Source organism: Lineus longissimus, chromosome 19, assembly GCF_910592395.1.
Source record: "Lineus longissimus chromosome 19, tnLinLong1.2, whole genome shotgun sequence".
Lineage (NCBI taxonomy): Eukaryota > Metazoa > Nemertea > Pilidiophora > Heteronemertea > Lineidae > Lineus > Lineus longissimus.
This window is the reverse complement of record NC_088326.1, coordinates 2449679-2464815: the sequence shown is the minus strand read 5'-3', so window position 1 is coordinate 2464815 and position 15137 is coordinate 2449679. Positions and strand designations below refer to the sequence as shown.

Here is a 15137-nt window from a genome sequence, read left to right as displayed (position 1 = left end):
CTATGTAGATAACATGGTACATGCTATTGTATAATCAACATCACATCCTGACAGACCCACGGGACTCCAGCTCTCCAGGTTCGCATGTAAAGTGGACAAGATCCATACATGATGTAGGGTACCGGCGTTAAGGTCATCTCGCTAGTGTTATGGGAAATCACAGTTGCTGGCATTGAGACGATTGATTGGCCTTGGATTAAGTATTATTATTTTGACACCTGATCAACGTTTCCGCCGACCTTGACCTTAGGAGGATCGCAAGGTCAACTTTGCGTGAAATGGGTCAGCACTTTATAGCCCTGACCTTGATGATCTCGTGACCTCTCGGTGTCACCAGGAGATGGCCCAGTTCCACTGTATAGAAAGACCAATTTGGGACCCAAACTACTGTTCCTAATATAGAGGGTGTCCTGCTAACAGAAGTGTCTGCTAAGGGTGTTTTCTCTGCATTTTTCGTTATCAAGTTCCCACCAAGAGGTTTTGATGATCATTCACTCAATCTAATACCAAAGGGTTAAAAAAATCAATTGATTGGCTTTTCCCATGAATACCTAATGCCGTGGTCACACTGGGGTTTTAACACGAATTGAATTCGAATTAAAACGTTGATACGTATTGGGGCGTCACACTCAATTCGGTTCATACCGATCTCAATCCGCTTTAACCAACACGGTTCTTAAACCGAATTGAATGCGAATCAGCTAATCCGAATCAACGAAACCGTATTGAGATTTCAAGTGTGACGCGCTTGATACGAATTAAGGTTTTCGATCGCACTGCGCATGCGCCCGGCGCATGGAAAGTGACCTTTGACCGCGGGAACTAGTGCTCCGAACTAGTTAACTGATGTATTTAAATTCATTAACTCAAATCGTTTTTCGTTATGCCATAGAATAGGGAAAAATCAACTCCCTTGCCGCCGGTTCGTTGGTCAAAGGTACGCTGGTCAGCAACATCGTCGCGGCGGGGTTTTCCCCGGTTTTGGCCTCGTTTTCGAGGGCGAGGCCGGGATTCACCGCATTTAGCGACGGTGGTGTTGACTCGCTGAGGACACTCCTTTTTGACCCGAACTTTGGCAATAGGCATGGCCGGGAGATGGAAATGGTCAAGTACCTTACGCGATTTTAACTTGTTAATAATGACTGTGTGATACTGTGATATTATATACTTATATGTTTTGTACTTGTAAATTTTATTCTCCCATATGGGAGGTTAATAAATAATAATAATAATAATAATAGATGGCGCGTCGTTAGTATGCATTGAGTGTGGCGCGTTTTAAACCGATTTGAATGCGTATTCGGGCCAGTGTGACGCGACCGTTCTGAAACTGGATTAACCAATTCGTATTCCGGAGAGCGCTCTACGGAATTCGGTTTCAATTCGCATCCAGTGTGAACACACCATAAGGTGCATACTGGGAGTACTCATAAATACTATGATAAATACACTTTATTTGCCTTTCATACAAGCACAATGCATTTGAGTGGGCATTGGATTAAGTGGGGGAATCATTATGCCTGGTGTTCATGCTTAAAGGGTGCATAGCACTATGAATTTTTCAGAAGAGATGTGCGGAAGTCATCACTTAGATGGGCAACGAAATTGCCAGTCTGCACGTAGAAGCGTTCGTCGCAGATACAAGTGATAAAATCAAACTGGTTAGACATATCAGACTCTGCAGCAATGACTGATCTTATCGAAGGTGCCAGCAATTCTATCGTTTTGTGTCGCATATGATAAATATCGAATGTCATCAAACAAGTTCAAATAATCTCCCATTCACTCCTCCAGCTGTCTTACCTATTCTACCTCTGGTACTTCCACCACCATCAGCCCCCAAATACCAGTGCAAGGAATTACTGTCGTGACCTTTCGAGTCTGATGAATAATGCACATGCTAAGGTCAATGATTAATGATATCGTCTGTGTCATTTAGCATTAGCAAATAAAATACCCGTGAGGAGTAACAGACAAATCATTTCCACAACAGTTCCTTCCACTGCTTTTTTTGTAATTCTCGGCATTTCGCCTTCTGAAGGGTATTACGTGTTCAAATGCCAAAGCAAAAGACATCTACCACTATGACCTTTAACAAGCTCCGGGCGTCTACCTTTGATTGCACTCTCATTAATAGCATAACAAGGGTTGGATTTGTATATGATATATTGTATAGATACATGTATATACCACTGACGACCTTTTGATATGTTGCAACCTTGCTGACACCTCTCTTATCAGGACACCTCTCTACTAAGGACAGCATTTGTCAGTCTCAAAGGCGTCCTTAATAGAGAGGTTCTACTATACAGTAGAACCTCTCGTAGCGGACACCTCTCTATTAAGGACAATCTCTCTATTAAGGACACCAGTTTTGGTCCCAAACTGGTTGTCTCCATTCGATTTGACCTCTCTAATCAGGATACCTCTCTATCAAGGACAGCATTTGTCAGTCTCAAAGGCGTCCTTAATAGAGAGGTTCTACTATACACTCAACTGCTCTGGTCAGTATGTTAACTGCCAAACTGGTGGTGGCTATGGCTGACACAGAGTGGGTTAAAATCAAAATGTCAAATTTGGTAGTGAGATTTTGACACCAAACATCCAAATGTCAAATTAGCAGCAACGATTTTGACCCTGTTATTGAAAAGAACACATCAGAAAACTATACTCGGTTATAGCAAAAACAAAGTGGATCAATATTCCGAATGTTAAGATTTTGACCCCAAATATTGAAAAGAATACATCAGAACAATATACTGGCAAGAGCCTATTGTGACAGTTTTATAACGAGCCAACAGTAAATATACACACATACCAGTGAATACCGGTTTGCGCTGTGCTAGCTAGCACAGCTATTAAGCTAACACATATCAAACGGATTATAAAATCCCAAGCTGTCAAATATAAGAATTTCTTAACCTACCTGTACGGATAGCAATTGGACGCGAGTGCCATCTTGATTTCAAATTCGGTGGATTTTCGGCAAAATTTCAAACTAAGTTAATCCATAATTGCGGCTAACTAGTTATCCTCAACCCCAGCATAGCTATGCACTACGCGACTTGTTACACGGCTGACATCGTTGAGTATTGTTATTGCAGTCGCTAGCTTGCCGTGTAGGAGAAAATCACTCGTTGGTCTTAGAAGATTGATTATTCTAATAGAGCGGCAGAGCGTGAAGGCTCTATTGGAGATCACCCATGGCAGACAACATACATCGAACAATGTCTGAAGAGTTTAATTGGAAATGACCTATATCGGGTTTGCCATTTTGAGAAAAATGGCTTCAATGCCAACGATACGCGTAAACCGGTATAATTCTGATAAAAACAAGATTGCCACAATAGATTTTCTAGACCCCATGGAAAACGCACTGAAAATCATCCAGTGCTGCCATCTGATGACTAGGAAATGCACTCAAATCTCATTTGAAACTGAAGCCTGTTCAAGCTCTACCAACATTTCAGTTGCCGAATCCCTCCCTCCAGCTGTCGCTGGCTGCAACCAACACCATCTATTAGGAGATGTAACTCATTTTTTAACACAAAAATTCAAAACGTGAAAACTGTCGAGCAAAGGAAATGTTCCTACCTTGCTTTCCACTTTGAGAGATTTTCACTTGGAGCAGAGTTGGACGTCGTTTCGACCTGTTGTTTCATCACTACCTTATTCTGGGTCTCCGCGATCGACGTATTATCACATTCGAAGTACGAGTAGTTTAAAGAATCTTCTGCAAAGACAGAAAATATGGCTGTCTAGTTCATAAGGCATTGAAAAGGTGACGGCACTACCCTATATACAGTAGAAGCTCTCTTTAAGGAGACCTTTGGGATTGACAAGTATGATAGAGAGGTGTCCTGATCGGAGATGTCAAATTGAATTAAAACAGCTAATTTGGGACCGAAACTAGTGTCCTTGATAGAGAGGTGTCTGCTAAGGGTGGTTCCACTCCAAATATGAGAAGCCCCCCTCAACAGCCCCTGAAATTCTCAATCAGAACTCAAGAAGAATCAATACCAGGATATGTCTGTGCCGTCTGAGGAGTAGTCCCGAAGAACAGCTGCTGGAAGAAATCGACAACGGCAAAAAAGCCAGAATCCTGTGTTTGCTCCATGATGGCTGAAGATACTGCGATGAATAAAACGAAATGGACAAAGTCTGGTCCGAGTAGGCCTACTTTTTTTTACTTTGTGATGGGAAATGAGGAAGATATTTGTTAGTGATACACGCAGACTCTTGACTCCACTGTTGCTAACGAGACTATCCAGACAGAAAGGCTTGGTGGAAACTATATAGAAAATATGACATGAGTGTACAGTGGAACCTCCCTTAGTGGACGCCTATCTAAAGGACAACCTCTCTGTAATGAACACTTGTTTACATCTCTAATTGGTTTGTCTTCATTCAATTTGACCTCTATAATCAGGACATTTCTCTACAAATGACAGCACTTTTCTGTACCGAGTGTCCTTTATAGAGAGGTTCTACTGTACATGTTATTTGGGTTGATAACTCGCATAGATGATGTTGTATCTGAATAACCTATTGTGCGTCCTCTTTTGATGTCGTAATTGTGCCCGAGATAATATGTTTCATTACTGGATTGGGTAGATGATAGTTCGGGCCTGTTGATGCATGGTAGTTGGTATGAGTAGTTGTTTGTGAGCAACGTGATCGTTCGAATGAGACGTCAAACCGAGGTTCCTTGTATCTGGTGTCTACGCCAGGGCAAGCAAAAGATCCCACCAAGCGAGAAACATGAGTAGGTTGCGTGAACTCTACCTCTGGCCAAAGACTGTTCAACTAGACCAATGAACCCAAATGAGCCTTAAGGCATGTGGCACGCAAAAACGCTCACCCCGCCTTGGAGGAGGAATACTCCCTGGAGAATAACGCCTCTGAGTGCAGAAGGAAAGGTGAAGAAGATAATGAAGGAAGAACAAGGAGTATCTTGAAGAAACATGAGGCTCTTAAACACCTAAACTGACCTTTGACCTTCACTTCCAGATGTCCTTGGTTATATTTATAAGTGAGACCCTCCTCGATTCTTTGCCGCACCAACATTTTATGGCAGATAACGCCTTCTGATACACTCCACGCCTTCTAGAATGCCTCACAATAGAAACAGGTGCAAGCCGGGCCTATGTATAAAACTTTGACTCCTCTAGGCCTAGTATAGGCAATACTGTTTAGGACATGCAAGCTTTGATACGAGTGTATGGAGGGGGCTATTCAACATATCGATTTCAACCAGGTGACAAGTTTTTGAGAGGTTTTCAGAGAGCTCGAGGGTTTTGGGTGTGACGTCATTCGAAGAACACAATACGACTCATTGTTACATCTCGCTTTTCCATATCGACAAGAAACGATCAGCGATTGGACCACGAATGCATACTGTAAACCCGAAGATTTACGTGCCCCTTCATTTTTGCAAATGTCATTGTTACATGCAGGTCCGTTATTGCAGCGGGTTGGCAGTGATATTGCCAAGTCTCTCAGTGAAGCGCTCCACAAACATTCAGTTTGGTCAGCATTTTAACAATAGCTCCACACAGTATTTGGGTAGACAATCGTCCAGTTTTGTACCAATAACTCGAACCCTACCTTAAGACAGTGGCAGGGCAGGAGTCTCTGTGGGTCTTTAAGAACCCCTTTTGCAACATGACAGCCCAAATTACCTTCGAGATTAACAAGCTATCCTACACTGGTCCCTAAACTCACCAATTCTCGACAAAATTCCTTGATCACATTTTCAGTAAGACTCTACCCTGTTTAAAACTTGTCCGAACACAATACCTACCATCATCATCACAGTCATAAAACTCATCATCATCCGTGTCGTAGAACTTCGGCGGCGACTTGCTACCGGCGTTCGTCATGGACTGTTCGAGCTCGTGGTGTTCTGTCGCCAGGACGTGAAGCGCGTCCTGCAGCACCCGTGAACGCTCCATCTCTTGTTGCAGCTGTAACTTCCTGAGCTGAAACACGGAAAGGTAACCGTCAGAAGCAAATATAAGACAATAAAGATATTCAACTCTCGACATCGTATTCATCATTCTTCTTCAGCGTTTGCTCTGCACTTGGAGGTGATTTTCTCCAGGGAGTATTCCTCCTCCAAGGTAGGACCAGCGTCTTCTGTGCCACTACAGTTCAGGCACCAATGGATTTATTGGCCTGGTGACACTTTGGCCAATGTAAGAGTCGATGCAAGCTACTCGTGTTTCCCACATTCCTACCTACATCATGCTGCTCTGTTCACTTGGATAACATTAACCAAAGCCAGCTGTGTGCTGCCATCTGTTAGAACATTTTTAAACTAGGCTCAACTGTATGCCAGCTGACTGAAGGAGAAGGATTCCATGGCAATGCGTGCTTCGCCAAGCTTTACTTAGAGACAAACTTATATTGCAGCCACTGATGTCACCTACCTCTTCCTGTTGGCTAAATAATGTCACACAATGTCCCAGGGAGCTGCACATGTCCCGCGACGACTCTACAATCTCGACGAGTTCCTGACGAAGTTGGGAGAGAGCTGAAACGACAGATAGTATGACAGTTACAAATAGAGGGAGCTGCACATTTCCTTCGAGGACTCTACAATCTGGACCAGTTCCTGCTGAAGATGGTAGAGAGCTGAAATGACTGATAGTGTTAAAGTTACAAATAGAGGGAGTTGCACCTGTCTCGCAAAGACTACGATCTTGAAGGGTTCCTGACGAAGTTGGAAATGAGCTCGAAGGAACTTGTTTCACAATCCAAATTAGCTAGCTGGTAATCTGGGAAAGCTGATTTAAACAGACCACGTAGACTACCCTGGACCCGCACCTACAACCAAGCTCATTAATGACACCACGGGGCCAGGGCAATGGCCTGAGTCGGCCTCATCACAAAAGTCCTATGGGCGTCATTGAGATTTCCCTCCAGTTTACGATGATCCCTTCTCCATTCATTACGCTAACCACAGGCCTAGCGCTACGCGTTCAGGGTGATCAAAGATTAACAGACTAAGACGTCTTTCACGAGTTTACAATAATCCAGATGAGGCAATGATAGGACAGGACCGAAGACACTGAACCTGGTAACTTGGCCTGCACTCTTGCCCAAGAATGCATCAAAAACATTTACCACCCCATCAATGTGGACAGACCGACTGGTACCTCATAAATCAACAAATTGTCATAAGACACGCTAGCACCACACCACCCGCAATTGACAAACTGCTTTATCGCCACTCAGCACAGCAGACGCCCCAATATGATATCAGCCATGTCAACACCATACGGCCATTACAGTGGCGTTGCCATGGCAATATGTCTCGCAAGTATTTTAAAGGGCTGAGTACAAACGGATGGCAAAGATTGACAGTGAGAAGCTTCTGAGATGTATAGTTGAAAATGAATGAAAACAAGTAAAAAGTGCCAAGAAAGTTTGTAAGATTTCGCCAGCCATTCGATTCGTCAAGTCAATTAAATCATCCCTCAGCTCAATGATCACCCTGAAGAATCATGCAGTTCTTAAGATTGCGAGAATCTTATCGCACTTGGGTATTCATGGCAGACCTTCCAACTAACCGAGCAGACTGCCCTGGATGGTGCTGCTTGAGTCCTAGGCTAATTTATGATTACCAAAGAAGGAGTCACCGAGTGCACGCAGTTTGGTGAGCTTTAACATCGCAAACATGACACAATTATTTTCACGATTCTATTGATTCGATTCTGCCGACCTCAACACCAGCTGGATGAGAACATTTCCATCACATAGTGAAATCTCTTTCTGGCATCGCAGGACCGTTGTTCAAATAAGCTATGACCACTGCACAATACAACAAACGTGTGTGGACGATATTTGTATTGTGAGTTGGACAAAGCTACAGTACATTATGCCAGACGAAGAAAAACGTGAATTGATGCTGTGTGCGTTTTAAGAATGATGATTTTCCAGACTGCAAATCTACACACTGCGTTTTGTGATGGGGCATGCCCTTTCCTTTCAGTGTAGCGAAGAAAATATTTGACCCATAGGGCATGAACATGCTAAACCATTTGTTGGACATTGTACCGGGTACTGTTAGGCAGTTTATCAGACGCAGTACTCATCTCCCTATACCTGCTGACCTGCTATGTTTAGATATGAGAAAAGACCACCATTGAATTTCTAAGCCATTCAGCAGTAACTTGACAATGTTTGACCATGTCGCATCAATTACGCATAAAGTTCAGAGTCTGGAATTAAGATGTTTTGGACAGTCTGGTGGTGATAGACCCATGACAGACCACAGGACTTCCACTGAACCTGGAGTAGAGTACCACCAAACAGTCTGGTGGTGATAGACCACTGACACACCACCGGACTGCCACTGCAACCGGAGCAGACTAGCACCAAACAGTCTGGTGGTGATAACTAGACCGCTGACAGACCACCAAACTTCCACAGAACTCGGGAGTACACAAGCACCAAACCACCAGCCAGTGTTATCAATTATGGACTTTCGAAATTTGTTTGAATAGCGGGGCTCGAAGATGAATGAAAAAATCATCTCCTCAATTAGGTTATGACAACTAGGCGTATTGATTTATGTATTATTTGGGTGGCATAATTTGGTCGCATATCTTCAACTTGAGGACCAAAGTTTTTATAAGGTATCTTATCATAACTTCCAGTTAAAGCTGTTGTACATGTAAGGTATAAAAACCTGCATTTTTAACCTATAGCCCGGTGCAATTACGGCCCCAGTACAATTATAGCCAATACCATGTAGAAAACAGTTGGAAGTACACATTAATGCACATAGAGGCTATAATTGTAGCATATTACCTTACAGAACGGTGGTGTATATCTAAGAATAATCCGAAGTTAATCAAAATTGGCTATAAATCTACATGTATTCAGGAAACACTGTATCCCATTGCAATATGAATCCATTTAATGTGCCAAATGCATTTGATGTACTGATTGTAGACACAAATATGGCAAGGCGAGGTTCTTATCAGTTTATATCGCAATTATCTTGATTGCCAGCGTATGCTGTAGGATGGCTTGGTATTGCTTGGTGACTGAAGGGTGGTGGGATGGTCTAGTGCCTTATGCAAGTATCAATTCGTGTCTTGTACCCCCCCCCCCCTCCTCAAGGGTACGACACCTTATCACCCTATAACGACATCTTAAGACTCAAGCATCACCCTTTTTTCACCAAGGCTACTTTTTCTTTCGTCAAGACATCACCATCAACAATATATCAGTTATCACCATCATATAAAGTAACCGGACTAATTTTACTGGGTAAGGCTGTATGTTCGACAAGACATCGACACATTAGCATCCTTATTCTTTCCAGCTTCGCCAAATTTTCACTAAAGGAAAAATAAATACTACTCAAGCATCGGCAAAGATTAGTGGTGATAGCTTAACTACCCTTGAGGAGGGGGGTACAAGAAACGAATTGATACTTGCATTAAGGGAGACTATAGGTAGAGGACAGGTGGGTCAGATTAAGTTTTTTGGGTCAGTTTATTATTGAAATTTAGCGAATATTTCTTTAAAATATAAGTCATTTCACAACTTCAGACTGATTTTGAAATTTCTTTCAGTTTTTCAATTGAAATTTTTTTCGCTATCCTTATTTTGGTTATTTGCGAAAACAGCAAAAATACGATGCCTGTGGAAATTTAGTGGTGTACAGTGGAATATATTACACCTCAATCAAAGTCGAGATCATCGCTAGAATACTGATCGACCTTTATCAGTGTCATCCCACATTCGCCACAGACTGACCTGGCAGGATGCCACTACAAAGACTATTTGGCAATGTCTCTAACAATGCGATGAAAAATATCTTGATATAGCGCTCTCCATATATCATCAGATCATGAGGTTTATTGCACTCAAATGGCACATATCTGTCGTGAACAGTTTCAATCTGATCACGCCATTGCAGAAAGTACGCCGTAGTTTAAGCGACAGATCGTTGCCCTTTGACCGAGACGTAAAACCCAGGTCGCTATAAATTCTACCTGTTGCCTTAATGCAAGTATCAATTCGTGTCTTGTACCCCCCTCCTCAAGGGTACGACACCTTATCACCCTATAACGACATCTTAAGGCTCAAGCATCACCCTTTTTTCACCAAGGCTACTTTTTCTTTCGTCAAGACATCACCATCAACAATATATCAGTTGTCACCATCATATAAAGTAACCGGACTAATTTTACTGGGTAAGGCTGTATGTTCGACAAGACATCGACACATTAGCATCCTTATTCTTTCCAGCTTCGCCAAATTTTCACTGAAGGAAATATAAATACTACTCAAGCATAGGCAAAGATTAGTGGTGATAGCTTAACTACCCTTGAGGAGGGGGGAGGGGGGTACAAGAAACGAATTGATACTTGCATTAAGGGAGACTATAGGTAGAGGAAGGTGGGTCAGATTAAGTTTTTTGGGTCAGTTTATTATTGAAATTTAGCGAATATTTCTTTAAAATATCAGTCATTTCACAACTTTAGACTGATTTTGAAATTTCGTTCAGTTTTTCAATCGAAATTTTTTTCGCTATCCTTATTTTGGTTATTCACGAAAACAGCAAAAATACGATGCCTGTGGAAATTTAGTGGTATAAAGTGGAATATATTACACCTCAATCAAAGTCGAGATCATCACTAGAATACTGATCGACCTTTATCAGTGTCATCCCACATTCGCCACAGACTGACCTGGCAGGATGCCACTATAAAGACTATTTGGCAATGTCTCTAACAATGCGATGAAAAATATCTTGATATAAGCGATCTCCATATATCATCCGATCATGAGGTTTATTGCACTCAAATGGCACATATCTGTCGTGAACAGTTTCAATCTGATCACGCCATTGCAGAAAGTACGCCGTAGTTTAAGCGACAGATCGTTGCCCTTTGACCGAGACGTAAAACCCAGGTCGCTATAAATTCTACCTGTTGCCTTAATGCAGGTATCAATTCGTGTCTTGTACCCCCCCTCCTCAAGGGTACGACACCTTATCACCCTATAACGACATCTTAAGGCTCAAGCATCACCCTTTTTTCACCAAGGCTACTTTTTCTTTCGTCAAGACATCACCATCAACAATATATCAGTTGTCACCATCGTATAAAGTAACCGGACTAATTTTACTGGGTAAGGCTGTATGTTCGACAAGACATCGACACATTAGCATCCTTATTCTTTCCAGCTTCGCCAAATTTTCACTGAAGGAAATATAAACACTACTCAAGCATCGGCAAAGATTAGTGGTGATAGCTCAACTACCCTTGAGGAGGGGGGTACAAGAAACGAATTGATACTTGCATAAGGCCGGGCAAGAAGAAGACCCGACACATCGGAATGTAGCCAGGGATGGACTTTTCCTCCCTGGCCAAAAATATCGCCCAACCCTACCCTAACATAGAATAGACAATACAAGAAAAACAAGACAACATACCTCATGATATACCCTCTCAGTTATACATATACCAGTTGACACAACATTTCAAACATTCGCAACAAAATCAACAAGATTTTAATACATGTGTGAACATATTTGTCTTCAAGTTGACTTGTCAAAAACTTGTCAAACATATAAATGAGGCCGACACACACTGTTGGCCCATGTTGACAGTACACTTGCACCTGACTTTGGCAAGCTACTTGAAAGATGGGTGTTTGCTATTTTCTCAGTATTCATGTCCTCAAGTGGGAATCATATTTAAAGGGGGACTACAGGCATGAAGGTAAAATTGGTGGTCTCCAAGTGGCCAATATGCACAGTACGGGAAGTGGATTTTGTTCAATTTGGTAATAAAGGTGTTCCTCGTACAAGTGTGAATAGAGTCAATGTCCTCGTAAAACTAAAAGTGTGAATTGATTCAATGTCCTTGTACAAGCATGAATAGAGTCATTGTCCTTGTACAAGCATGAATAGAGTCCTTGTTCTTGTACAAGGATGAATAGAGTCAATGTCCTTGTACAAGCATGAATAGAATAGAGTCAGTGTCCTTGTACAAGCATGAATAGAGTCGATGTCCTTATACAAGCATGAATAGAGTCATTGTTCTTGTACAAGCGTGAATAGAGTCAATGTCCTTGTACAAGCGTGAATAGAGTCAATGTCCTTGTACAAGCGTGAATAGAGTCAATGTCCTTGTACAAGGGTGAATAGAGTCAATATCCTTGTACAAGCATGAATAGAGTCGATGTCCTTATACAAGCATGAATAGAGTCATTGTTCTTGTACAAGCGTGAATAGAGTCAATGTCCTTGTACAAGCGTGAATAGAGTCAATGTCCTTGTACAAGCATGAATAGAGTCAATGTCCTTGTACAAGCATGAATAGAGTCAATGTCCTTGTACAAGCATGAATAGAGTCAATGTCCTTATACAAGCATGAATAGAGTCATTGTTCTTGTACAAGCGTGAATAGAGTCAATGTCCTTGTACAAGCGTGAATAGAGTCAATGTCCTTGTACAAGCATGAATAGAGTCAATGTCCTTGTACAAGCATGAATAGAGTCAATGTCCTTATACAAGCATGAATAGAGTCAATATCCTTGTACAAGCGTGAATAGAGTCAATGTCCTTGTACAAGCGTGAATAGAGTCAATATCCTTGTACAAGCGTGAATAGAGTCAATGTCCTTGTACAAGCGTGAATAGAGTCAATGTCCTTGTACAAGGGTGAATAGAGTCAATATCCTTGTACAAGCGTGAATAGAGTCAATGTCCTTGTAGCGTGAATAGAGTCAATGTCCTGTAAGATAGTAGAGACACCTAGAAGCGACTTTGCTTAACTTTATCTAGCCAACCTTGGTCCTGGTTGTAGGCTCCCTTTAAATTAAGGCAAAAGATCAATGGAGCATTTGGTACAGCTGTACTGAGTGAAGGCCTATGACGTGACCATTTAAAACAACTATCATGGCCCCCAGACCCACATCTAAAACAGCAGATGTGTCCTCAGTCATTCATAAAACACAGATACAATAATTAGTTCAATTGTGTCTCTGAGATGATGAATAATAAATTGGAGCAATCAACTGAATAGGAATATCTGTGTGTACAAGTCATGGTCGTCAGCAGATCTGATGGGCTGTGGGCCAAATCCAAAAGGAGCTTAGCTTTTTAATTCGTGACAACATTTCGGGGGCAATCTTTGCAGGTCACTGCAACAAAAATCACCCGTTTGCGAGGCACTCGACATAACTAACATAACCTCAAAACTATCTTTAAACTGATTTCTGTGTTGATTGGGACAAAACATATGGATCAACTGTGCAACCACTGAAACCACTCACCTCACAGAAATTGCACGAAAGATGACAAAAACCGTTTTTATCCATAGACAAAGAGGTCAGACCAACAACCAATGACCACAAGCTTTAACTGAGAAGTGTGATCAATTCACTTTGAACACAACGAGGCATGCCTGTGTGTGAATAGCTCTGATTTATAAACAACTCAGATTAGTGGTCATAATAACAACTAAGAAACACAAAGGACACAGGGCCAAATTCATAAAAGTCATTTAAGGGTTACATGTGTGTAACTTCTCTCCAATCAGTTTCAGGGCCTATTCATATTCTGTGAAGATTTGCATGAAGGACCTGAACCTGTCTACTCAGTGGTTAAATGCTGTTTTAAGCTAAACGCCCTTTATGAATTTGGCCCACATTGTCTGGCTAAGTCAAAGGGACCATACTTAAACCCCTTTCACAGCCCACTTCATTTCTTGAAAATGTTTTTTTAAAGGGACCAAGGGGAGACAGAACTTTACTGGTCCCCCACTAGAAAGCTAGGCCTGGACCTGATTGTAATAGTTGTAGAGGGTGGAAGAGCCATGTTAGGCCTACACATTCAGTAAACCACCACCCACACAGAGAACAATTAATGGTCGTAATCTTTCCAAAAATATTTAGTTTACGCAACCCTTCCTTTGAAACACTATGACTGCCCACTTGTCCCAGACACAGGACAGTACACGCACACTTACTTTTTTCTAGTGCAGGAGGACTGAAGTACAGGGTCGGCTAGGCCTGTTCAAGACCATTCCACGAGTTTGCCTATTTTGAGGAAATCAGGGGTCAATGTTCCCTTCTTGAGCCCTGCAAACCAACCCCCAGATATTTCCTCCCATTGGCCGAAGTACAGACATACATCACCTTTAAGTCAGCATCTCAGATTTAACTGTCAACCTTGGTTGCAGTACCGTACTTCTGATGATTCGTATGATTAGAAATGATACTCAGAAATTATCCCAGGATCGAGGTTGGAGCGCGCATCTCAGGGAAGATAGTGCTTTCTTTTCCGTCGGCAAGATGAAGCAATGAAAATGCGGATTTGATAACGTTGCTACAGGGATGATTAGATTCCTAGAATCAAACGCTAGTGATGCTTTGATTGGGTGAAATTACTCTTGCGCTAGAACTTAAGTCAAGAAATCTTACTGAAAAAGTACCCATTTTTGTCTCCTCTGGGATTTTGCACCATAGTTTGAACTCAAAATGACCCCCTTCTCCTAGAAAATTGAAACGTGCAATTTGCTAAGGTATGACTTATGAGGTTGGGGTCAACTTACGATCTCCTGTTGTTTGATACAATGCATTGATCTCAACTGAAGAGACGATGTCAATGGTTATGTTGTCCTTGACCATGAAATTAGACGTCCACACGTAATAATATCCAGTGGTATTGAATTTCACATCACATATCATTCATCTCTTGCCACATAGCCACACATGCCACCATATGGCACATAAATAACGGTGCACTTAATCACATTTAAGGCCTATCATCAACTTATGGTCATGAACGACACGCGGGAATTCTGTAAATTGAGAACGACCGATGATGCAGGCATTGACCAGCCGGGCCTGATGGTGCTTCAGTTGAGAGTCACCTTGGTACATGTATCAGGCTGCAAATGCTGTTTTTGTGGGAAAATTCGGTACGATGCAAATTAATTGTCAACATTTGCTCTAGATCGCCGAGCTTTTTCCCCATGCTTGGAACTAGGTCTGCAAATTAGACCAGTATTGAACTATTATTTCATAATGTGCGTATTATATATCTGCCCTGAGCACGTCAGAAGTCAGGAGATCCATCTGCGTACCAGCATCCATGCTGACACAT

The 15137-nt window shown here is 42.0% G+C and overlaps 1 protein-coding gene across 1 annotated transcript in view; it reads right to left on the bottom strand.

Annotated features, from left to right (window-relative positions):
* The window catches only part of LOC135502724 (oxysterol-binding protein-related protein 1-like), a 40160-nt gene that overhangs the window by 15912 nt on the left and 9111 nt on the right, over positions 1–15137 (bottom strand). The window contains exons 12-14 of the mRNA XM_064795700.1: positions 6432–6535; positions 5804–5981; positions 3595–3733 (exon numbers count right to left, since the gene is read on the bottom strand). Coding sequence (XP_064651770.1) covers positions 3595–3733; positions 5804–5981; positions 6432–6535 — 421 coding nt within the window. The remainder of the gene's footprint in view (positions 1–3594; positions 3734–5803; positions 5982–6431; positions 6536–15137) is intronic.